The sequence below is a fragment of the Amphiura filiformis genome, chromosome 6, assembly GCF_039555335.1.
Source record: "Amphiura filiformis chromosome 6, Afil_fr2py, whole genome shotgun sequence".
Taxonomy (NCBI): Eukaryota; Metazoa; Echinodermata; class Ophiuroidea; order Amphilepidida; family Amphiuridae; genus Amphiura; species Amphiura filiformis.
This window is the reverse complement of record NC_092633.1, coordinates 49602917-49629244: the sequence shown is the minus strand read 5'-3', so window position 1 is coordinate 49629244 and position 26328 is coordinate 49602917. Positions and strand designations below refer to the sequence as shown.

General features: G+C 37.7%; 1 protein-coding gene across 2 annotated transcripts in view; it reads right to left on the bottom strand.

Annotated features, from left to right (window-relative positions):
- The window catches only part of LOC140155541 (scavenger receptor class B member 1-like), a 60321-nt gene that overhangs the window by 16851 nt on the left and 17142 nt on the right, over positions 1-26328 (bottom strand). Inside the window, exons 1-5 of one of the 2 annotated variants that reach the window (XM_072178420.1) lie at positions 17725-17921; positions 11273-11430; positions 8586-8727; positions 5056-5256; positions 3264-3408 (exon numbers count right to left, since the gene is read on the bottom strand). In XM_072178420.1, coding sequence (XP_072034521.1) covers positions 3264-3408; positions 5056-5256; positions 8586-8727; positions 11273-11430; positions 17725-17895 — 817 coding nt within the window. In that variant the 5' untranslated portion in view covers positions 17896-17921. Of the gene's footprint in view, positions 1-3263; positions 3409-5055; positions 5257-8585; positions 8728-11272; positions 11431-17724; positions 17922-26328 lie in introns of those variants that run through there. The other variant, XM_072178419.1, reaches the window with a different exon arrangement.

Genomic DNA, 26328 nt, shown 5'->3' with positions numbered 1-26328 from the left:
ATCAGATTTGCTGTTGATCAATGTCTGGGATCAATGCTAGTGAGCCTTCACTGAAGAGTGGCCCATGGAGCAATCAGAAGACTTTTATTTTGTTGACATGATAGGTTTCAAGAAAAACAAAGCCATCAAAGTGATATAGAAAGAATTTGGCTGGTACACTTTCAAGTATCTTGTTCCCCAAACTTATTGACCGCCCCTCATGTTTATAAATGTATGTAGTGGTAAATACATGTAAGGTCAGTGGGCTTTGTATAACTTATCTATGTAACATATAGCTTTAAATGGTGTTGTTTGTTTATTCACAGGGGTTCATTCTTATTTGATCACTGACATAACTATATATACATGTTATACCAGAGAGGCCACATTTTTGAGGACATTCCAGCTCACTGAAAAGTGATGTGAGCACTTAAATAAAAATTCCCTTTAAAAGGGAAAGCCAGCCTCAATGTAGAAGAGGTCTTGTAATTAGTTTTGGTCAATGTGAAAGGCATTTTTTAGGATCACGCTTACATCTACATGACAGTCCACCAAACCATCAACGATGAGAACATGCACACTGAAACAGCAGAAAACATTAATTCCTAATCTCATGTCAACTCTTTTAATTCATTACATGTACTCCAAATTGTTCTGGTCTGTTTGTTCTGTTGTTGTTGTTGTTGTCGTTGGTTTTTTTTGTCTTTTCAGCTTTTTACCCACGATATCTCAATTTCCAATTTTGTAATACCAGAACTTACGAACTCAATATCTTCGCTTAGGAATGTCCGATTTCACTGCTTTCGATATATACACTGCCGGTTTGAGTTAACTTACATGTACATTTTATTTTAAAATAACTTAATTAATTCAAGCAATGTATAGTTTAAGCCTACTATATTATAATAGATAGTGGCCAGCACATTTATAAAGGACTGGTTACTCACTACAATCTTCACTCTTAAACTGTGTTTTTCTGAATGTGCTGATCATGTTGATTGCTAGTCGGAAACTCCTGCGAAGCTATGGACATGGCATCTTACATACTCCATTCTATAACAGTCTGCCTAGTGCCTTGTGTGTTTTCTCTTCAATCATTTTGTTGAATGTAATTTTATGAATCAAATAGTTATGTGTCATTTTATTTATAATAAAGAAGTTATTAAATTAATAAAGTAAGACAATTTATTTATCTATAAGTGCATGTCAAATGGGGTACATTGTTCAATACTATATGCATAAATTATGCCCATATTATAGCTAGGCCCTAAAAACTTTATTTTGCATCGGATTTTTCCCGTTGAAAAGACAAAACTGATGTTTATGATAGCAACCATTTCATCAATAACATTTTGAGTCATTTTTATCCATAAAACGACACAGGATATGATAGATAACTACTTTCACATCAATATGGTCCATATGATCACAGATTGTTGAGAATCTGTGATATGATCCGGGGATATGATGAAGATTTTGATTCTATAGATCTGTTATCAACATGATATCACGCTGTTCAGTGGTCAAGGAGTAAGGACCCCGGTCAAGGACACTGATATGACATCATAGGTGATGTCAGATTTTCTTCTGCTGACCATATGATGCTATATATATTAACTATTATTGTTACATTTAGGCCTTTAAACTTTTAAAGTCATAATTAATTAGTTCAAACATAACTTTGGTAATACTCACTCGTTTTCGCTTCGTTGAAACGGCAAAACATACTTACTTTTCCTAACAAATCAATTAAAATATTTAAAAAAAATTTAACCACAAAAGTAAAAAAAAAAAAATCATTCCAATACCACTAAAATATAATCTCTTGAGTAAACTGACCCCAAACCTGAAACAGGTACCAGCCCGAATGGGCTGGCTAAAACTACAGCACCTTAAGTCTTTTTTTTTTGCAGAGTATTATTTATTGACTAAAGTACATTATAATCATGTAAAAAACAGAATTTAAAAAAAATTAGGGCGTTCTCCTCAGCAAATGTTATAATATGGCTTTAACTTCTGGCATAGACCAAAAGTCTAACTCAGTGATGTTACACACTGAAGATGCCAAGTACAAAATAAGTGAACAAATTAAACTTGACTAACCCGTTCCATTCATCATGTTTGCTTCTGGTGTATACCACATGTCTAACTCAGTGATACGTGATGTTACACACTAAAGATGTTGTGTAAAAATAAGTGAACAAATCAAACTTGACTAACCCATTCCATTCATCATGTTTGCTTCTGGTGTATACCACATGTCTAACTCAGTGATACGTGATGTTACACACTAAAGATGTTGTGTACAAAATAAGTGAACAAATTAAACTTGACTAACCCGTTCCATTCATCATGTTTGCTTCTGGTGTATACCACATGTCTAACTCAGTGATACGTGATGTTACACTCTAAAGATGTTGTGTACAAAATAAGTGAACAAATTAAACTTGACTAACCCGTTCCATTCATCATGTTTGCTTCTGGTGTATACCACATGTCTAACTCAGTGATACGTGATGTTACACACTAAAGATGTTGTGTACAAAATAAGTGAACAAATTAAACTTGACTAACCTGCTCCATTCATCATGTTTGCTTCTGGTGTATACCACATGTCTAACTCAGTGATACGTGATGTTACACACTAAAGATGTTGTGTACAAAATAAGTGAACAAATTAAACTTGACTAACCCGTTCCATTCATCATGTTTGCTTCTGGTGTATACCACATGTCTAACTCAGTGATATGTGATGTTACACACTAAAGATGTTGTGTAAAAAATAAGTGAACAAATTAAACTTGACTAACCCATTCCATTCATCATGTTTGCTTCTGGTGTATACCACATGTCTAACTCAGTGATACGTGATGTTACACACTATAAAGATGTTGTGTAAAAAATAAGTGAACAAATCAAACTTGACTAACCTGTTCCATTCATCATGTTTGCTTCTGGTGTATACCACATGTCTAACTCAGTGATACGTGATGTTACACACTAAAGATGTTGTGTAAAAAATAAGTGAACAAATCAAACTTGACTAACCCATTCCATTCATCATGTTTGCTTCTGGTGTATACCACATGTCTAACTCAGTGATACGTGATGTTACACACTAAAGATGTTGTGTACAAAATAAGTGAACAAATCAAACTTGACTAACCCATTCCATTCATCATGTTTGCTTCTGGTGTATACCACATGTCTAACTCAGTGATACGTGATGTTACACATTAAAGATGTTGTGTACAAAATAAGTGAACAAATTAAACTTGACTAACCCGTTCCATTCATCATGTTTGCTTCTGGTGTATACCACATGTCTAACTCAGTCTGTCCTTTCCATCTGTTGACGTGATTTAATTTACTTTTATTAGCCACACCATCATATACGGTAAACATGCCATTGATGTCTGTCCCATTGTACTGCAAGATACAAACATAAATTGGTATACAGTGGCGTAGACAGGATTTTGGTGTGAGGGGGCAAAGCCAAATTTTCGTCCCCATTTAGGGGGCAAAGCCAGATTTTCGTCCCCCATTTTTTGTCCCATTTTTAGTCATCTTAAGGACATTTTGCTCTTTACCGTCCCCATTTGTGTCCCTGAACATTTTCTGTGGGGGGACTCTTCTCCCCCTGGCTAGGATCACCAGACAAGGGCATCAAATGGGTGGGGACACATGGACACATCCCCAAATTTATCAAGTGTAGAGGACTTAATCAAATGCCCCCACACACACATTTTTGCAACTTTTATCATTGTTTAAGCAGACTTTGATTTGAGCAAGCACAACATTATAGTGTCTGGACCAAATAATGCACCAAATGGGGTTTCATTTTGGAAAATCTATTATTAGACTCATTTTAAGGGTTGTAAAAAGACAGTGTATACCCAGCAAACACAAAATGTTTTCGACATCATTCGCAAAAGGTTATAAAAGGTTGTCAGAAAACGATTAAATGTCGGGTTATATAAAGGGTACATGAATGGTATAAAACGTTTTCATAACATTAAATAACATGTGTTGGTAATTTACTGCACAGCAAACACAAATGTTTTACAGAAAACATTTAGATGTCGGGTTATATAAAGGGTATAAAAACGTTTTAATAACGTTCCAAAAACATTTTTGAAAACTTGGTACAAATCATTCTAAACAGAATGTTATTTTGGGGTTGAAAAAATATTTTGCAAAAATGTTTGCCAAAAATATTTACAATAACGTTTTTAAAATGTTTTCACGACCTTTATATAACCCAACATTTAAGTGTTATTAAAACGTTTTGTAAAAGAACATTTCTGTGTTTGCTGGGTGCAAATATGTTAACATAATGTTATTTAAGTGTTGACAAAATATTTGGCCAAAAATGTTTGCAAAAATAGTTTACAATGACATTTCAAAACATTTTAAAAATATTGTTGTAGTGTGTTTTCATACAAAACGTTTTAAAACAATTTCATGACCTTTATATAACCCGACATTTTAATGTTATTAAAACGTTTTTACCTAAACCAAAACCCAAAATATAACTTATTTAAAACGTTTTAAAAACGTTTGTGTGTTTGCTGGGTAAGGCCTCCCAGTTAAAAAAGTAGGGGCTGGGACATTGGCTGCATGGTTCCACCGCCAATGACCTTTATACCATATATCCTGTAGTATGCGTGCATTACGATTTTGACAGCTTATTTCGCGCATTAGAAATTTTTTTCACTTACAAAGAAAAAAAACCCAAAACTGGAAAAAAACACAAAATATAATACAAAACACTACTGGAGTAAACATTTACATATCACACAACAAACGAGCGTAGTGAAAAACTGCTGGAAAAACATCACACATTTTTTTTAATACCTTTTTTAATATACATGCATATGATTTTTGTGTGTGTGTGTCGGATAGACTCACTGTAAATTCCCATTCCAATTTGCAGCAAAAAAGGTGTTTTTTTTACATTTGAAGACATGGATTATAAAAAAAATAAAAATGAAAAACTGCATTTCGCATTTGACTTTTTTGACCTGCTGCAGGAAACAAAAATGTTGTTTTTTAGGCCTTAGAGCCGTAACTTACCCCTAAAAGGAATCCAAATTGACTCCCTACTCCAGGTATAGGAAAGAATTTCTCCACAAGTTCAAACAATGGTTCATCATAACCCCATAATAGGTCTGCTACCGAAAGTCTTTTAAACATGCTTTCACCAAGTGCCTCCAGAACAAGTGACATAGACTGCTTGACAAATCTAGATTCATCCTTCATCATATACGCTGTAGACTATAATAGAAGAAAGTAGCAAATGCACATAAAATTCTTAAATATTTGGTTATTTTGTGTTTCATTCAAAGAGGTTAAACATAAAGAGTGTCACCTCAAAATTGGTTTGTGTGTAATGCTATGGTAAATCCACCAAAGAAATTATACTCAAAGAGTGCCACCTCAAAATTGTTTGTGTGTAATGCTATGGTAAATCCACCATAGAGATTATACCCAAAGAGTGCCACCTCAAAATTGTTTGTGTGTAATGCTACGGTAAATCCACCAAAGAAATTATACCCAAAGAGTGCCACCTCAAAATTGTTTGTGTGTAATGCTATGGTAAATCCACCATAGAGATTATACCCAAAGAGTGCCACCTCAAAATTGTTTGTGTGTAATGCTACGGTAAATCCACCAAAGAAATTATACCCAAAGAGTGCTAACTCAAAATTGGTTTGTGTGTAATGCTATGGTAAATCCACCATAGAGATTATACCCAAAGAGTGCCACCTCAAAATTGTTTGTGTGTAATGCTATGGTAAATCCACCAAAGAAATTATACCCAAAGAGTGCCACCTCAAATGTGTTTGTGTGTAATGCTATGGTAAATCCACCAAAGAAATTATACCCAAAGAGTGCCACCTCAAAATTGGTTTGTGTGTAATGCTATGGTAAATCCACCATAGAGATTATACCCAAAGAGTGCCACCTCAAAATTGTTTGTGTGGAGCATTACACACAAAGATATTATACCCAAAGAGTGCTAACTCAAAATTGTTTGTGTGTAATGCTATGGTAAATCCACCAAAGAAATTATACCCAAAGAGTGCTAACTCAAAATTGTTTGTGTGTAATGCTATGGTAAATCTACCAAAGAAATTATACTCAAAGAGTGCTAACTCAAAATTGTTTTGTGTGTAATGCTATGGTAAATCCACCAAAGAAATTATACTCAAAGAGTGCCAACTCAAAATTGGTTTGTGTGTAATGCTATGGTAAATCCACCAAAGAAATTATACTCAAAGAGTGCTAACTCAAAATTGTTTGTGTGTAATGCTACGGTAAATCCACCAAAGAAATTATACCCAAAGAGTGCCACCTCAAATGTGTTTGTGTGTAATGCTATGGTAAATCCACCAAAGAAATTATACCCAAAGAGTGCTAACTCAAAATTGTTTGTGTGTAATGCTATGGTAAATCTACCAAAGAAATTATACTCAAAGAGTGCTAACTCAAAATTGTTTTGTGTGTAATGCTATGGTAAATCCACCAAAGAAATTATACTCAAAGAGTGCCAACTCAAAATTGGTTTGTGTGTAATGCTATGGTAAATCCACCAAAGAAATTATACTCAAAGAGTGCTAACTCAAAATTGGTTTGTGTGTAATGCTATGGTAAATCCACCAAAGAAATTATACCCAAAGAGTGCTAACTCAAAATTGTTTGTGGTAATGCTATGGTAAATCCACCAAAGAAATTATACTCAAAGAGTGCCAACTCAAAATTGTTTGTGTGTAATGCTATGGTAAATCCACCAAAGAAATTATACCCAAAGAGTGCCAACTCAAAATTGTTTGTGTGTAATGCTATGGTAAATCCACCAAAGAAATTATACCCAAAGAGTGCTAACTCAAAATTGGGTTGTGTGTAATGCTATGGTAAATCCACCAAAGAAATTATACTCAAAGAGTGCCAACTCAAAATTGTTTGTGTGTAATGCTATGGTAAATCCACCAAAGAAATTATACCCAAAGAGTGCTAACTCAAAATTGGGTTGTGTGTAATGCTATGGTAAATCCACCAAAGAAATTATACCCAAAGAGTGCTAACTCAAAATTGGTTTGTGTGTAATGCTATGGTAAATCCACCAAAGAAATTATACCCAAAGAGTGCTAACTCAAAATTGGTTTGTGTGTAATGCTATGGTAAATCCACCAAAGAAATTATACCCAAAGAGTGCTAACTCAAAATTGTTTGTGTGTAATGCTATGGTAAATCCACCATAGAGATTATACCCAAAGAGTGCCACCTCAAAATTGGTTTGTGTGTAATGCTATGGTAAATCCACCAAAGAAATTATACCCAAAGAGTGCCACCTCAAAATTGGTTTGTGTGTAATGCTATGGTAAATCCACCAAAGAAATTATACCCAAAGAGTGCCACCTCAAAATTGGTTTGTGTGTAATGCTATGGTAAATCCACCAAAGAAATTATACCCAAAGAGTGCTAACTCAAAATTGGTTTGTGTGTAATGCTAAAGTAAATCCTCAGCATAATTCTGGTATACCCTGCGTACCCTGTGTTTTAGGGTTAGGTTTAGGATTATAATTAGGGTTAGGATTAGTGCTAGGGTTATAATTAGGGTTAGGGTTATAATTAGGGTGTGTTGGATAAGGGTTAGGGTTATAATTAGGACAGGTTTCGATTAGGGTTAGGGTTATAATTGGGGTGGGTTTGAATTAGGGTTAGGGTTATATGGGTGGGTTTGGATTAGGGTTAGGGTTAGGGTTATAATTAGGGTGGGTTTAAATTAGGATTAGGGTTGTACATGTGCGCAGGGTATTCCAGAATTATTCCAAATCAACCATACTGGTTTGTTGCTCATAGAGGGCAAAATAATGCATCGCCAGCAAGGCGAAGACTGAAATAATTTTTTTGCAAGTCTCTATTTTTAGAGGTGATTTTTCTAGCACACAAAAACCATATAGGCCTAAATTTGCATATTTTGGCAATTTGTCAACAAACTGATGTTATGTAGAAAATTGTACTTTTCATACCTATCAGGCCATACTTAAGAATTATGTGCTTATATAATTATATTTCATCTAGCAAAACAGAATACATTATAGTCATGTGCTAACTACTGCTGATAGCATCGAAGTCATGTGCTAATGCTGATAGCATTGAAGTCATGTGCTATCTACTGCTGATAGCATAATTTATAGTCATGTGCTATCTACTGCTGATAGCATTGAAGTCATGTGCTATCTACTGCTGATAGCATTGAAGTCATGTGCTATCTACTGCTGATAGCATTGAAGTCATGTGCTATCTACTGCTGATAGCATTGTAGTCATGTGCTATCTACTGCTGATAGCATTGAAATATAAAATGTTTTAACCAAAACACATCTATAAGAAGTTTAAAAAAAATGTTTTTGAATGTAAATAAAACGTTATATTCCCTTATAAAAGCAGTTAAATGTTTTCTGACAACCATTTCTAACTTTTTGCTGGGGATAGCACACAACTATAATGTTATCAGCAGTGAGATGACTACAAAATTAGCAGTAAGTACAAGGATTTTGATACAATTTATAAAATAGTCATGAGCATTTTGATACTTACAGTCATGGGCATATTGATACTTAAAAACGTATCACTCTCATCACCAACAGATTTTTCTCTGTCAAAAACGTATGTATACACTGGTATACTTGATATAGTTCCGTTGGCATTGGAAGTGACATTTGCCCTTTTTACAATGAGCCTGTAACAGAAAGAAAAAAATCAAATATGATTTTTATCCTAGGTATAACCATAGGTCACAGTAGAGATGTGTTAGGGTTAAGGTTATGAGTACATTGTGCCGTAGCCAAGGGGAGCAAAATGGGAAGCTTCCCACCTTGTGAGAAGTCTGGATCATCCCCCCTCCCCTGCTGTCTGCTTTTTTGTACTTTTTAGTCCATTTTTGAGATTTTTTGTCAAATTGTGTACCCTTAGTTGCCTTTCCCTCACCCCTCCAGTGCCACCAACAAGAGGGGGTTAAGAGAGTGTGTTACCTGGGGTCCTAGGGGCCCTTAAAGAATAAAGAAAACGTACCTTAATGGGCCCATAAAAGCAAAGAAAAGAGACCTCAGGGGTTCATAAAAAGTGGGGCCCTTGCGTTCATTTTACCCCGGGCCTGATGGCTCTTGGTGGCACTACCCCCTCTGAAAAAGTCCTGGCTACCCCACTGGCATTATGAATAGGGTTATGATAAGGGATAGGGTTAGGATTGATGATTGGGGATATGGTTATGATTATGTAAGGATAGGTTATGGTTATGATTATGTAAGGATAGGTTATGATTATATGGTTATGATTAGGGTTATGAACATGATTAGAGCTAGGACTATATGATTAGGGTTTGGGTTGTTGATTAGGGTTAGGATTAGAATTGGGGAAAAGTTTTTGTTAGAATGTGGTTGGAGTGATGGTTAGACATAATATATAGCTATGATGACAGCTATTTGGAAGTTGTACTCATTCTATTGTACACTCTAAAAAAACTCCCCACAAATGAATAGAATCTATTCAAATTTGACAAGTATGATATTCGGAGGGGGACATGACAGATTTCTCTTCAAAATGAATCAGATTTTCTCATCAAAATGACGAGAAACTCATCAAATTTGATCAGATTGTCTTGTCATTTAAAAAAAATGAATATGTTTTTTGTCAAAAATGAATAAGTTCTTTATATCAAATTGACCAAAAAATGAAATTTGAATAGTTTGTCTTCTCCGTGGGGGATATGAACCGTTTCATATTGAAATGGGTAATCTTGTCAAGCAGTAGCGTAGCCAGCGGTGGGGCAGAGTGACCCCCCCCCCCCCCGAAAAAAATGAAAGAAAAAAGTTCCCCCCTGACAAAAAAAAAATAAAAGAGCAAATCAGAAGGGCAAAAGAAAAGAAAAGGGGCAAAAAGCCCTTTTCTACGGAAATTCAGCCCGATCATAGGCAAAAATAGTGTAAAATGCTGATAATGGACAAAAATAGTGTAAAATATCAAATTGTTGCACGCTACGCGCGCACATCGTCCGTGTATTGTATGATACAACTAATTTTTTCGTCTGTGCCCCCGAAATTTTATTTTACCCCCCCCCCCAACAAAAAAGCTGGCTACGCCCCTGTTGTCAAGTAATGCGTTGGAGGTCTTTTAAATTTAAATAGCACTTATTAAAATAAAACAGAAACTATTCATTTTCATAAGATTTTTGGTTCAACGTGATAACATACCTTATTAAAATGAACAATATATCTCATCAAAACGAACAGTTTCGGGATCAAACATAAATGAGTATTAATTGATTCTATTGCAGAGACATGAATAGTGAATGTTGCAAGATATTTTTTTGTCTGTTTCAACTGCACCTTTTCTTTTTGAAGAGGGGGGGTCAAAATGGGAGACACTTCATGGGAGGTGACACATTATGTTGGACTGTTAAGACCCCCTCCCCCACCCAAAACATTTTTATCAACACATGCTGTCGCCAAAAGACCCCTTATTCCTCCATAGATTTTTGTGGGATTCCAATAACATACCCCAAAATATACAAACTTTGACACAAAAAAAGAGACCCAAAAATACTAATTTTGGATTATTCCGTTCAAAATTATGGTCAATATGTCCACTTTTAAAAAACAATGAAAAATCTGTAAATTATTGTGAAAAAACACCCACCTCCAAACCATTTTTCTAAAAATTGCGACCGAGAGTTATATAAAAAAATATGCACCGCCGGTGCACCCTACAAAATGCACCCCAAATGGAGGTCTCCCCGTCAGTCCGAAACACCGTCAGTCCGAACCACCGCTAGTCCGGATTTTTAGGGTTAGATTTAGGGTTAGTGTTAGGGTTTAAGGTTAGTGTTAGGTAAGCTTAAAATTCGGACTAGCGGTGGTTCGGAATGACGGGGAGAACCCCATTTGGGGTGCATTTTGTGGGGTGCACCGGTGCAGACTTTTTGATGATATAACTCTCGGGTCGCAATTTTTAGAAAAATGGACCCCCTCCCCCCCTCCCAAATGTGTCGCACATGTTCCCTTACCCATCTTTTCACTAAAGACCCCACCCCGGGTTTACGAAGTACCTGCTTGTATGTACAGGGACCTCTTTCCACAAGTGCTGGTTTGTCGCCATTGACAATGATTGATGACTTCATCTGCACCGGTGCACCCCACAAAATGCACCCCCCAAATGTGCCGCATATCCGGGCCCATACCCACCTTTTCACTAAATACCCCACCCCCGGGTTTATATAAAGTACCTACTTGTATGCATAGGGACCTCTCTCCACAAGTGCTGGTTTGTCTCCATTGATGACTTCATCTGGATTTTGAACTTCAAAGAAGTAGAACTTGGACAATAGGGGTACCGTTGGGTTGGCCCACTCATCGTATATGGGTGAGGAGGGTGTCAGCTGCATCATCTGCAATCGGTAACCATGGTAACAGAATACGTTAAAAAGGAATGGAAATAATTTCACAAAACCTTTTCGAGGAATGGCAAGACATAATGATCCACAACATGCTCATCTATCAGGGGCACAGTTCTTTAACCCCAATACATTTGTAACTTGAGGTCAAATTTTGCTCTATGATTGTTTAATTGAGGTTATTGGACTATGCCATTGGGATTTTGCATCAGCCCCCCCCTTACAAGTGTTTGTGAACGGTCCCTAAACAACCAAAAATGGTTCCAAAACCCGTCGAAAATGGCCCCAAAATGTGATATAGAACCGTTTTCGGTTATTTAGAGAACCTTTAAGGGTTCTTCAAAATTAAAGAACCTTTTTGAAAGGTTCAAGAGGTAGGGTTCTCCTTTCGGAGGACAAAAAAGGTTTTATTTAGAACTTTATTTCTTAGAGAGTGTTTACTTGTTATTATGGCCGTATAAAATTAATGTTTTGGTTCTCGTCCAGAGGATTTTCATGAATTGATGAGGGAGGGAGGTGTTTTTTTTTTTTTTTTTTTTCAATGTAAAATTAGCATTGTCAGTAGTTTTCGGTCTTCTCCAACAGTGCTCGAGGAAACGATGAGGCCCTTTTTTTTTTTTTTTTTTTGATTTTTTTTGGGATAAACCCCCTAGAGTACCACAAAAAGACTTGGAAGTGATTCTTGTTCTCTAATAAACTTATTTATATGTATGAAGATTTCATAAATCATTCCAAAGTCTAAACAAATTGAAAAATCTAAAAAAAAAAAAAAAATCTGACAAATCCCAGAAATTGAGGAGGGAGGGACGAGAACCAAAATATTAATTTTACACAGCCTATCATATACATTGCATAATTGTTTGTTTGCTTGTGTGTATATTGTATTTTGTTAACTTATTTATTTTATACTTTGTTAATATATGTGAACGCACCGTCGGTTTAATAGACGAGTGCCGCTGTTGTAAAAGCGATTGTTCAAATAAATAAATAAATCATGCAGCGATAAAATAGCCATTGCCAGGAAGTCCGTTTTGTCATGTAAAAGCCATTTTGTTCCCTATTAATAATAGTATTATTTAGATCAAGGATGCTTCCATATAGACTGGCCCCCAGTCTCGGTTCGGTTCCATCTCTGGATAATGTAACAATAAATAATTACGTAATGCCTTATGAAAATAAATGCCTTATTTTCTTCAATGCCAAAAACCCATTCCTCTTCATCCACAAATCGACGCCACTAATTACACCCACCACAGTCAACCATGCAGCAATATAGAAATATACTCGTATTATAAGTGAACGCGAAAGTCCATTGAGCGCTGATTCCGTTGATTTTTAATGCTATGTAATCTACATTACCAGTCGTTCTCCACGGACCCGAGGGAGGGTCTATCTTCCATATACTTCACCATTTGAATGCAGCCTTGAGTCAACTTCTTTGTGACTTCTGTTTTGACTCGCCCTGCATGGTTTGTTTATATGAAATCTTGTTTTCGTCCTCTGAACCTCGTTTCTGTATGAACGTTTGGACAGTATTTATTGTGGGACATTAGAGCACATCAGAGGATGATTTAAGGAAGCCCCATCATGCACTGTAAAAGTGTTATCACTAGTGTTTCAACTGCCACTTTACTTTTCAAATCCCATTGAACTCTGTGCAAAAGATGTTGTTTTAGAATTGCCCGTGTGTCATTATTACTTGGTCGATTTCAGATCTAAAGTGACGTATGCATGAAGGATAATTCACGCCTTCTGTAGATAACATAAAATGTGAAATCGACCAACTTTTAGAAGGTGTTTTTATTGTAAATATATCTGTCCAAATTCAAATTTAACCATGCACGTGTGTATGCAGTGGGCGGGCAGTGGCGTCATGTTCACTCACACAGCTGTGCTAACCGGGGTAAAGGTATTTTGCGAGTTGCGAGTTGCGAGTTCGAGTTGCGAGTTGCGAGATGCGAGTTGAAAATCTGCGAGTTGCGAGTTGAAATTTGCGAGTTGCCATGGGCAGTTGCGAGTTGATTTGCGAGTTGCGAGTTGGTATTTGCGAGTTGCCAAGGGTAGTTGCGAGTTGATTTGCGAGTTGCCATTTGCGAGTTAAAATTTGCGAGTTCCAAGTTGAAATTTGCAAGTTGCGAGTTGAAATTTGCGAGTTATGAGTTTACATTTGCGAGTTCTTCTGAGTTGCTAAATTGTCAAATTTTTACAGAAATTGTTTTACCCTATTGGAACTAGACCTTCATTGCCTGTGCTCTAGTTGCATGCACAACGTTGGACATTACGTTGAGAGTTAAAAATATGACCATCCTCTATGATTCCATGTTCAAAGCATACCTCAAGCTCAACCACATTATAGTGTTTGATTATTTTCAATAATATAATGAGATGTAGTGGGGTATCAAATTTTCCAGGAAGGTTCAAGCATGTGCTACTGTAAACATTGCTTAAATTGAACTGACTAATGTGATGTCAATTCCAAACAGTTTTTCTTCTCAAAATTAGGCAAAATATAAATGTTCACCAGTTTTGTTATAAAAGAGAGCAGTCCTGAGAGAGTAGTGAGCTTTTTAAACAGAATAGAAACAATATCAACACACTCACAAATATGTAAACTAAAGATTCATTTTGATCATGTGAATGATAGGTGACACTGACTCCCGGGCCTGACTCTATACAAAATATCGGAGATGGGTTACATTAGCAGTTATCACTTCAAATTATTTGTTTATGAATGGATGTCCAATTGAATTCCTCATCTATTTAAACAACACCTCTGAACTCGATCCAGCCACCTGAAAATCTAGGTGAAATGTGAACACAGAAAATACATTACAATATATCAGTTATACCATGTATGTAGCACAAAGGTTTCATACTGTTACATGTATGTACAATGTAGGATGGGGTATGTGTTAAGTATACATGTACACCTGTGCAGTCCGGGCCAGATTTACCGATTTAACACATGCACACATTAAAAATTGTACCTCCCGTAGAGACAGCCTATAGCGGAGCACCTCTAGAGGTACTCCGTAAAAAAATGCGTAATGATCTGTTTTTTTTAAATAAATAAATAAAAATAAATAAATGTTGGTGATTTAATGTGTGCTTCAGCTATAGGCATGACCTAATAATCAGCACACTTCAACAATTCCGCTAACATAGGATATATAAGAATATTTCTGCTTCACCAAGTGCGCAACTGATGCGCAGGTAGGGCCTACTGTCAGTGACTTAGATTGCGATTATCCCCAGCAGCTCCCCATTTTACACCTGGGTGGAGTAAAGCAATTGGGAATTAACCCTAACCCTACCCGTGTTTTTTTTGCTATCGGAAGGGAAAGAAGAAAAGAAAAAGGAGAGAAGGTGAAGGAAGAAGTCACTTGGTACCCCTGGGATTCGAACCTGGGGTACCAAGTGGTTTAACTGCCCAGGGCAGCAATTCCCTGGGTATATGTGACTTGGGCTGATTGCGTCATCAAGTCACATGGAATGCATGCACACAGAGTGGTTTTAATAGTGAGCTTCAGTGAAACTCAGTTGGGTTAGGGCTAAGCTATCTTGTTCAACGACGCAACTCACTGGCCGCAGTGTGGCTCGAACCTGCAATCTTTCGATTATGATGCTCTCACCCGAACAATGGGGCCACTGTGCTTCTCATACACTATACATAAATAGGATTGGTTCAAATTCATCTCTATTTGGAATCTTTGATATAATGTTCATAACTTTAATTTTGAACATGGACTCGGACTGAGTCAGGGCTTGAGCCGGACTCAGTTCATATAGTTTGCTGGACGCGGACTTGGCTCAGACTTGGCACCCTGGTCTGGAGTCCGGACTCTGATACAAAATGACTCAGACTTGGCTCAGACTCAAATTCGAATTGACTCGGCTCGACTCAGACGAGGTAGACTCAGGCACAAGTCTAGGTAATTTATAACCTGTTTGTGCAGATGTGAGAGAATCAATGATGCATGACACCACTAGAGTTCTTTCCTAGATATAGGCCTATATGTAGCACAGGTTCTGTGCTGTACTCTGATAGCTATGATGATCCAAGATATATTCCACCAATAGTAGCCCTCGCTAAGCTCGGTGCTCGCTTCACTCACAACCAAGATGAACGCAACCCAGCTTGATAGTATACTACTAAAGCAACAGAGCCCGTAAGTAGTGCTACACAATGTGTACTTGTAAAACATCACCTCAAAGTCACCTGCAACTTTAACTTTAAAGATATCGGCCTATCGTACATGTATCATAAGGAGAAATATTTTCAAAGCAACTGTCAATACACTCATGTGCATGTAGTCTTTAATTAAATGCAAATATAAGTAATCTAATTAAGGTGATGTGATTTCATTTCAGAATGTGAAGAATATTATGTTGACATGTGTTGAATCAACACTCGCAAATCATCTCGAAACTCTTCATAGCAACTCCCAAAATTTCAACTCACAACTCGCAAATTTCAACTCGCAACTCGCAAATTTTAACTCGCAAATGTCAACTCGCAACTCGCAAACCAACTCGCAACTTCCTTTGACAACTCGCAAATTCCAACTCGCAACTCGCAAATTTCAACTCGCATCTCGCAAATTGAACTCGCAACTCGCATCTCGCAACTCGCACTCGCAACTCACAACTCGCAACTCGCACTCGCAACTCGCACATTATCCAAACCCTGCTAACCGCAAGACTTGCTGGGAAGTGCTTAAATCATCCTCTGAGAGCACATCAGACATATCGAATTGCATTCTGAATACGAAGAATGGCCTTCTGATATCAAATAATTTTGATTTTTGAAATTCACAATGTAATACACATTTTATGGCAAATCATTAAAAATTGATATTTTTGATATTTAACAGTAGGCTACTCAAGTAAACTTTATAAATCTGATGATTTCTACCTAAAGTGTATGTAGGTGGGATGAAAAGCCGACGATCAATTGAAAATTTTGACCTTTCGTATTGAAGATATGTATTTTTTTCCCAAAACACAAAAAAAAAAATAGGTCTTTGGGGAAAAAAAAATCCGTATCTTCAATATGAAAGGTCAAAATTTTCAATTTGTCGTCGGCTTTTTCCTCCCAGCTACATACACGTTAAGACTGTATCATTAAATTTATAAAATTTACTTCGAGGACTGTTATATCTCAAAAATGTGAAAAATATCAAATTTTAATAATTTGTCATAAAATTTGTATTATATCGTGAATTCATAAAATGAAAATTATTTGATATAGACATTCTTGGTATTCAGAATGCAATTCGATAGGTCTGATGTGCTCTCATGTCCCACAAAAAATGCTGTCGAAACGCTCAAAACGCTCATTCCAGTTCCCTTAAGGTCCAAAAGTCCATCCAAAAAAACATTTATTTATATTTCTGAGCCTTGACCATTAGAACTAGGCCTGGTATAAGCCTATATGGAAATGTTATGTATCTTTTAATATAGAACTACAGAACGAGCATGAAATACATAAAAGCTCTTAAACTAACAGCTTATACGTGTATTGAAACTAATAGTAGATCTGCATGGTAACCCGAAAAAAATGGCCTACATACACATGTACTTTATTCTAAAATGATTTTTGCCGCTTTATAGGCTAAATGTAAGTTGATGTTGAATTTCTTGTCGCCCGCCCGCGCCACAATTTTTTAACTAAAGTCAGTGGTTCTTGAGATTATAGCTCTTGATATTTTGAGAAAATATCTCAAAACTTGGGACTTCTTATGTTGAAGCCTGTGGCTAGCATGCAGAGCATTAACGACCCTTTGGAATTGAAGTGGGGTACGGGTGTCTATGCACCTCTAGTCTATACACCCTACCGGGGGTCTATTCCCGGGGTCTATTTAATATTAAGAAATTAATGACAGATCATGATGGCCGCCCGGGGGGGGCACTCAACTTAAATTTTGGTAGGGGTGTGCGGCGCGGAGCGCCGAACTTTGGGAACAAAGAACTGATTTTCGGGCAAAATAGGGGCTTGAAGAACTGAAATTAGGGCCAAATTATAGGCTGTTGAGCTAAAAATTTCTCAATTATTTCCAAATTTGAGCTTAAAGAGCTACAAATGTCAGAGTTTGAGGCTCAAAGAACTGGAGCAAATCCAAATGTGGGGCTTAAGGAACTGCCGGAGAGCCTGAAAAAGGGACCCTTGAGCGCCGCACATACCCGTACCACCTTAACATGTGAGTGCCCCCCCCCCCCCGGGGATGGCCGCACACGCACATCTCGCGCATATTTTTTACAAAGATAAAACTTAAAGCATAAACTTACATCATAAACAACCACTTTAATCATTGCATCGTATATCAAAGGCATGGCAACAGCACCAGAGATAATTAATATAATTCCCGTTATGATGACAATAATAAAACTTTTTGGAGTTGAACAGCAACAGCAACATCGTGACTTTTTTCCAATGGCGTCCATTTCATTTATGTTCATATTCTTATGACTGCAAGCATTGATAATCTATGCTGCAAGTCGTAATGTTAAGTCTCCGCTTGTGGCAAGGTATTTCCTGTAATAAACGTCTATCTTAATAGTTCCAGAACATGCTGAAACTTCAATAAATGGCCTATGCTATTATGCAACCAACCTTGCACGGCCTTTGACAAACTGCACATTTCAATGTCAAACACATTATTTTTAGTCTATTGCTTTAAGGGTGTACTACACCCCTGTGGTAAATTTGTGACTATTTTTGCATTTTTCTCAAAAAATAATAACACACTGGTAACAAAAGTTATGTATATTATTGGGGCAAGGAATCCAATTTATACTACACAGAAATTTCAGTGACTCAAGACAAGCGGTTCAGTATATATGATAGAAAATGAGGTACATCCTAGCGGTACCTCATTTCTTATCATAAATAACGAACCGCGTGTTTTGGATCACTGAAATTCCATTGTAGTAACTGGTTTCCTTGCCCCTATAATATACTTAACTTTTGTTACCAGTGTGTTACTAGTTTTTGAGAAAAATGCAAAAATAGACACAAATTTATCGAGGGGTGTAGTACCCCCTTAACATGATTAAGGACGCACCATTACTTGGATATTATCGGGGGGGCTAGGGAGTTTGGGTCAGGCAGAAAATTTGTTTTCACTGCCTTTGGAAGCAATTTTTTCCGGGAATTTTTTTTCGCCGCCTTCGACGGCGAAGTTGTCTTTTTTCAATTTTAATGTAGGCCTATACCTTATAAAACAGAACTGGGTGGGGAAACTTTTTTTTACTTGTCAGTGAGGAAATTTTTTTAATCATCGGTGAGGCAAAATTTTTTTGACTCATCAGTGAAGCAATTTTTTTATTCAAAAACTCCTAGCCCCCCTAATATCTAATGGTGCGTCCCTATAGAGACTATTTCCCGAAAGTGCATGCAGCTCTATGTGATTATGTCATTTTACCAGGGACGTGTATAGGCCTACATGTATACGTATAAGCATGGTTTAAGTAGTCATTTCCCCGTAATCGACAATCGTATCATAGGGTCACTGCCCATATATAAACACTATCGATGAGCTCTTTGACTGCAAATGTTTAGAAAGTGAAGGCAAGAATGTGTTTAGAAACGGTATGCTTAGAATATGGATGTCAGATGTTTAGAAATTGAACATCAATTAACTGACATATGTTCAGAAATTTGACACATGATGGGGATGTATAGCTTCAAAACACAAAACGTGTTTACAAAGTGAAGGCAAAATTGTGTTTAGAAAAGTGTTTAATTTCTATACACTGTTTTTGCAGTGTATTGTAGCTTTATAGTCTATGTTATGAACTGAACAGGTGGGATGCAAACCTGCAACTAGCCCCCTCCCCCCAACTCAATACAAAAGTTGGTAAGGGACCGTTCACAAACGCTTGTTAGGGGGGCCTGATACAAAAAATTTCATCGTGACAATTTTTCGCCCCCTTTCAAATCTCACAAATTTCAGGCCCCGAAAATTATGGGTCAACCCCATAGAAAAGCATATAAACTCAATTTTCCTGGGAAAATTTGTGGTCATTTTTTCAGGCCCTCCCCCTTAGGAGGGTCAAAAAAATTCATTTTTGCATCAGCCCCCCCAACAAGTGTTTGTGAACGATCCCTTAGTAGTCATTTCCCCACATAGGGTCACCACTGCCCATACAAACACTAGGCTACAATGTATATATATCGATGAGCTACACTGCAAAGACAAGGTGTAGAAAGTGAACTGAGGCAAGAATGTGTTTAGAAACGATATGTTTAGAATATGGATGTCAGACGGTTTAGAAATTGAACACCACTTATAGCTGAAGACACTGACATTGTCACGGAGGTATAAGTGCGTTAGTGTTATAGACTTGACGGGGAAGTCCTCTTTTGGTCTATACGCTAGCGCGCTCGCCTCTTAAACCCAGGGTCGTGGGTTCGAGTCCCGGCAGGACCGGAAGTGGCTCTAGGAGGCGCAGGATATTTCCGTGAGGGGTTTGTGACATAAATGGTGGCAGCTGTGGTCCCTGGAGTTCCTTAACACCAGGGGGATCACCCATCGGAAAGGGTTAGGCGTTCATAAAAATGGCTGGCCAAGTATGCCTTGTATCAAGGACGACCAGTCTGGCCGAGTATGCCTTGTATCAAGGACGACCAGTTTAAACAGAGGAAGTAAGGCGCGAGGACGCGCCTTACGAGGAGGGGGAGCATGTCACGGAGGTATAAGTGCGTTAGTGTTATAGACCTGACGGGGAAGTCCTCTTTTGGTCTATACGCTAGCGCGCTCGCCTCTTAAACCCAGGGTCATGGGTTCGAGTCCCGGCAGGACCGGAAGTGGCTCGAGGAGGCGCAGGATATATCCGTGAGACAATATGTTCAGAAATTTGACACATGATGTTTAGCTTCAAAACGTGTTTACAAAGTGAAGGCAAAATTGTGTTTAGATATTAGTGTTTAATTTACACTGTTTTTGCAGTGATATAGCCTCTATGTTATGAACTGAACAGATGGGATGCAATGCAAACCTGCAACTAGCCCCGCCCCCTCCCCCAACTAAATACAAACAGTTTAAAATAGCATCATTCATAAATACATCCGATAGACGCACTAAATCTCCAGCTGGTGCTCCAAGAGACAAGTTGATTGGAAGGGGAAATAATTCCACCACACTTAACTTATTTAACAATACACACTCATATTAGCAGCGTGGATACTATTAATTAAGGGGAACCACTTCAAATAATTTGCTCAAGTGTACTTAAAGTGGTACTACACCCCTTGATAAATTTGTGACTATTTTTGCATTTCTCTCAAAAAATAATAAAACACTGGTAACAAAAGTTATGTAGGCCTATATTATAGGGGCAAGGAATCCAGTCACTGCACTGCAATTTCAGTGACTCAAGACAAGCGGTACATCTATATCTCTGTCTCTCTGTATGTTTGTCTGTCTGTCTGTGACTGCTAATGTGAGGCCGTTGTAGGTCGTACGGGGCCCAAACTTGGTGGGTGGGTGTAGTTCTGTCCTGGCAAGAAGAAGTTTATGTTCGTTAAATCATCTGACCCCGGGTCCACCTCCCAGGGGTCATCTGAGGTCAAATTACTAAAACTGTCGTCACGGTGAGCCCGTCGTAGGTCTTACGGGCCCAAACTCTGTGGGTGGGTGTAGTTCTGTCCTGGTAAGAAGAAGTTTATGTTCGTTAAGTCATCTGACCCCAGGGCCCCTCCCAGGGGTCATCTGAGGTCAAATTACTAAAACTGTTGTATGGGCATGAAAGTTGGTAGGTACAGACAACATTTAGAGCTAAAATTTTGGAAGGTCATTTTGGGGTCATCCGAGGTCACCCAGGGGTCATCTGAGGTCAAATGACTAAAAACTGTCATATGGGCATGAAAGTTGGTGGGTACAGACAACATTTAGAGCCAAAATTTTGGAAGGTCATCTTGGGGTCATCTGAGGTCACCCACGGGTCATCTAAGGCCAAATTAGTAAAAACTGTCGTAAGGGCATGAAACTTGGTGGGTACAGTCAACATTTAGACCCAACTTTTTGGAAGGTCGTTTTGGGGTAACCAGAGGTCATCTGAGGTCAAATTAGTAAAAACTGTCATATGGGCATGACACTTGGTGGGTAAAGTCACCATCAGCCAGGTAATCGCACCCGGCCGAGCCTGAACCGCCAAATATGGGTAACCGCCTAGTTATTTATGATAAGAAAAGAGGTACCGCTAGAATGTACCTCATTTCTTAACATATATATAATGAACCCACTTGAATCCTGAAATTTCAGTGAAGTAATTAGATTCATTGCCCCTATAATATACATAACGTTTGTTACCAGTGTGTAGTTATTTTTTGAGGAAAATGCAAAATTAGGCCCCAAATTTATCAGGGGGTATAGTCCCGGGGTGTAGTAATAATAATAATTTTATTATTAGAACAACGCTTTTATAACAGCGGCACACGTCTACCCGACGGTGCGTTCTTACATTAATATACGAGGAAACAAATAAATTTAAACAAAAACAACAACAAAATGAACCAAGAATAAAATCAAAAATGATCAATGAACCGTCGTTGCCGATCCATCGACCACGTCTTTCCGGCGTATTGCAGTGTTCCAAAGCAAATTGAATGAAAAAAAAATATCATTTTGGGACCCCACAATGCACCAGAAAGCGAAAATCGATGGGTCAACAATAAAGTTTTGTAACGTGACAAAAAGGGCAATCACTCGGCTGTTTCATTAACGACACCCTCTCTCCACTCAATGCAAAGATTCCATCGAATTGAAGACGCAAGAGGGCATAGAGCACCACTTGAAACTGCTCAAGTGTATTTAACTTCTCTCACAGGAAGACAATAAACAATGAACATGACGAAGAGATAAACATTTAAAGTAATTACAAACTTGAAAAGCAAAAGGCACAGGTGTCTTCATGATAAGTGACCTTTTCAAATCAAAGCTAAACCACGATCTTTTAAATTAGTTTCAAATACAATGATCAATGATGATGGAAATAAGTTTTCTTGATGACGATCATGATCGATTGCAGGTACAGTTTGATATGAAACCAAAAGCCCTGGCCAAAAGCGTATAGGGGGCCTACATGCATGCAGATTGCAGAACACAATATTATCTGAAAATGACACAATAAATCGAAAATAACTTTGTATTGAAACATAAATTATTCAGGCAAGGTGGGCATGGTGGGGCGGGGGTGTGGGTCTTTGAGCCTATACATAAAGAAAATAATGTTCACATTTTGCAGTGTTGGGAATATATTTTGATGTTTCATGTAGGCCTATGTTTTCGATATACTGAAGATAGCGACATGTACAGCGCGGCGGGTCTATAAAATACAGAACATTTTGAAAACAGTTGAAAAAGCTAAAAAATCAAAGAGGCCCAAAAAGGTTTTTAAAAGCTGCACTTTTAATAGTTGAACAATTTGAAAAATTGTAAAAAGCTTACAAAATATACAGAGAATAAATTTCGTACATATCATCCTCAGAGTCAAGACAAGTAAAACACTGTTGAACTTAAAAATGAAGTACTTCAAGTCTGCCATCGTGCAAATAAAATTGGGTTTACTTCGAATTTTTCTTTGGTGGAAATTCAGTGGTCAGTGAGTATTTTACTTCAAATTAAACTTTCGGTATATTAACAATAAGACATAAAAAAATTCCCGACCGACAGACCAAACTTCTGAAAGTGATGGACAAGCAAAAACTGGAGGGAGGGGTATCTTCTCTTTGTACGGTGTCTGATCTCCGCCAAACTCCCCCTTTTATAATTCATATCCCCAAATTTTAGTTTTCCCCTTTTTGCGAAATGCTTTCCCCTTTTTCAAATATTTCCCCCTTTTTAACTTTCCCCGTTTTCAAATAGTTTCCCCCTTTCCCCTTTTCAACTTTCCCCCCTTTTCCTTACCCCCTTTCAAATAGTGTCCCCCTTTTCGACTTTCCCCCTTTTCAAATAGTTTCCCCTTTTCGACTTTCCCCCTTTTCATATAGTTTCCCCTTTTCGAATCACCCTTTTTTCAAATAGTTTCCCCTTTTTAATGTCCCCCTTTTCAAATAGTTTCCCCGTTTTCGAATTACCCCTTTACAAATAATACCCTTTTTATTTTCACCCATTTTGTAAATAGTTCCCCTTTTTACAAATAATCCCCTTTAACTTTCCTCCCGCTTTTCACAAATAGGTTCCCATTTTGAATAGTTTCTCCCTTTTTAAAATAATACTCCTTTTTGTTTTAATACTCCCTTTTGTTTGGGTACTCCCCGTTTTCCGTGCGTAGGCTTTACGAGTAAGCCTGGACCCTGGAGAGTACCGTGCACTCACTAGAGCTCATTCCGCTACATCCATTATTGGAAAGGTGTTCTACATGATACCAACGTAGGTAGATTTATAGCCTGTTGTGCAAGGGCTTTGGCTATATACCGGTAGTCTCATGTCGTGCGTCATCTAATGAATATTAATGAGAATTTTACCAAGATCGGGTTTATATGACCTAATAATAAACTGGCAACTTAGTCAAATAGCGCCACTAGTATACAGGCGCACACCACTAAATAATCATTCACACTGAAATGCAGGTATATTTACCTTAAAAATTACCTCTCGTTTGAAACGTAAAGGAGTTTAGTGTTATAATACCATAACAATGCTATGCGGCGCGCATCTTTGAACTTTGGCAGAGGCAAATTAGACTTGCCAAAGTCGTCTTGTTTATTAATTTGATACGCATGCTAATTCTTATTATTTTAAGAAAGAAAGAAAGTAAGAAGGAGAAAAAAAGAAATAAAGAAAGTTTGTTTTCTTAAATTGTATCGAGATCCATACATGATAGAAACACCCCCTATATCGCCCGGTAGTCTCATGTTAATATGAAAACAAATATCACGGACATTATAGAAAGACCCCCGTTATCTAGTCTCATGTTAATGGAAAAAAAATATCACGGACATCATTGAGAGACCCCTTGTATCGTCCGGTAGTCTCATGTTAATGGAAAAAATGTATCACGGGTGACATGACAAATAGATCCCTTATATCGCCCGGTAGTCTCATGTCAATGAAAAAAATATCACGGACATGATAGAAAGGCCCCATATATCGCCCGGTAGTCTCATGTTAATGAAAAAAAATATTATACGGACAAGGACCCCTATATCGCCCGGTAGTCTCAAGTCAATGGAAAAAATATCACGGACATGATGGAAAGACCCCCTATGTCGCCAGGTAGTCTCATGTTCAATGAAAAAAATTATCACGGACATCATGAAAGACCCCATATATCGCCCGGTAGTCTCATGTTAATGAAAAAAATATTATACGGACATGATAGAAAGACCCCTATATCGCCCGGTAGTCTCATGTCAATGAAAAATATATCACGGACATGATAGAAAGACCCCCCATATCGCCCGGTAGTCTCATGTCAATGAAAATAATATCACGGACATGATAAAAAAAAACCCGATATCGCCCGGTAGTCTCATGTCAATGAAAAAAATATCACGGACATGATGAAAAGACCCCCTATGTCGCCCGGTAGTCTCATGTCAATGAAAAAAATATCACGGACATGATAGAAAGACCCCCTATATAACCCGGTAGTCTCATGTTAATGAAAAAAATATCACAGACATGATAGAAAGCCCCTATATCGCCCGGTAGTCTCATGTCAATGAACACAATATCACGGACATGATAGAAAGACCCCCGATATCGTCCGGTAGTCTCATGTTAATGAAAAAAATATCACGGACATGATAGAAAGACCCCCTATATCGCCGGCCCGGTAGTCTCATGTTAATGAAAAAAATATCACGGACATGATATAAAGACCCCTATATAACCCGGTAGTTTCATGTTAATGAAAAATATCACGGACATGATAGAAAGACCCCTATATGGCCCGGTAGCCTCATGTTAACATGGTTAATGAAAAAATATCACGCACATGATAGAAAGACCCCTATATCGCCCGGTAGTCTCATGTCAATGAAAAAATATCACGAACATGATAGAAAGACCCCCTATATCGACCGGTAGTCTCATGTCAATGAAAATAATATCACGGACATGATAAAAGACCCCCGATATCGCCCGGTAGTCTCATGTCAATGAAAAAATACATCACGGACATGATAGAAAGACCCTCTATATCGCCCGGTAGTCTCATGTTAATGAAAAAAATATCACGGACATGATGAAAAAGACCCCTGTGTCGCCCGGTAGTCTCATGTTAATGAAAAAATATTATACGGATATGATAGAAAGACCCCTATATAACCCGGTAGTCTCATGTTAATGAAAAAATATCACAGACATGATAGAAAGACCCTATATCGCCCGGTAGTCTCATGTCAATGAACACAATATCACGGACATGATAGAAAGACCCCCTATATGGCCCAGTAGTTTCATGTTAACATGGTTAATTAATGAAAAAAATATCACGGACATGATAAAAAGGCCCCTATATCGTCCGGTAGTCTCATGTCAATGAAAAAAATATCACGGACATAACAGAAAAAAACCCGATATCGCCTGGTAGTCTCATGTCAATGAAAAAAATATCACAGACATTATAGAGAGACCCTTGTATCGCCCGGTAGTCTCATGTTAATGGACAAAAATGTATCACGGACATTAATTGATCCCATATATCGCCCGGTAGTCTCATGTCAATGAAAACAATATCACGGACATGATTGAAAGACCCCCGATATCGCCCGGTAGTATCATGTTAATGAAAAAATATATCACGGACATGATAGAAAGACCCTCTATATCGCCCGGTAATCTCATGTTAATGAAAAAATATCACGGACATGATAGAAAGACCCCCTATATCGCCCGGTAGTCTCATGTTAATGAAAACAATATCACGGACATGATAGAAAGA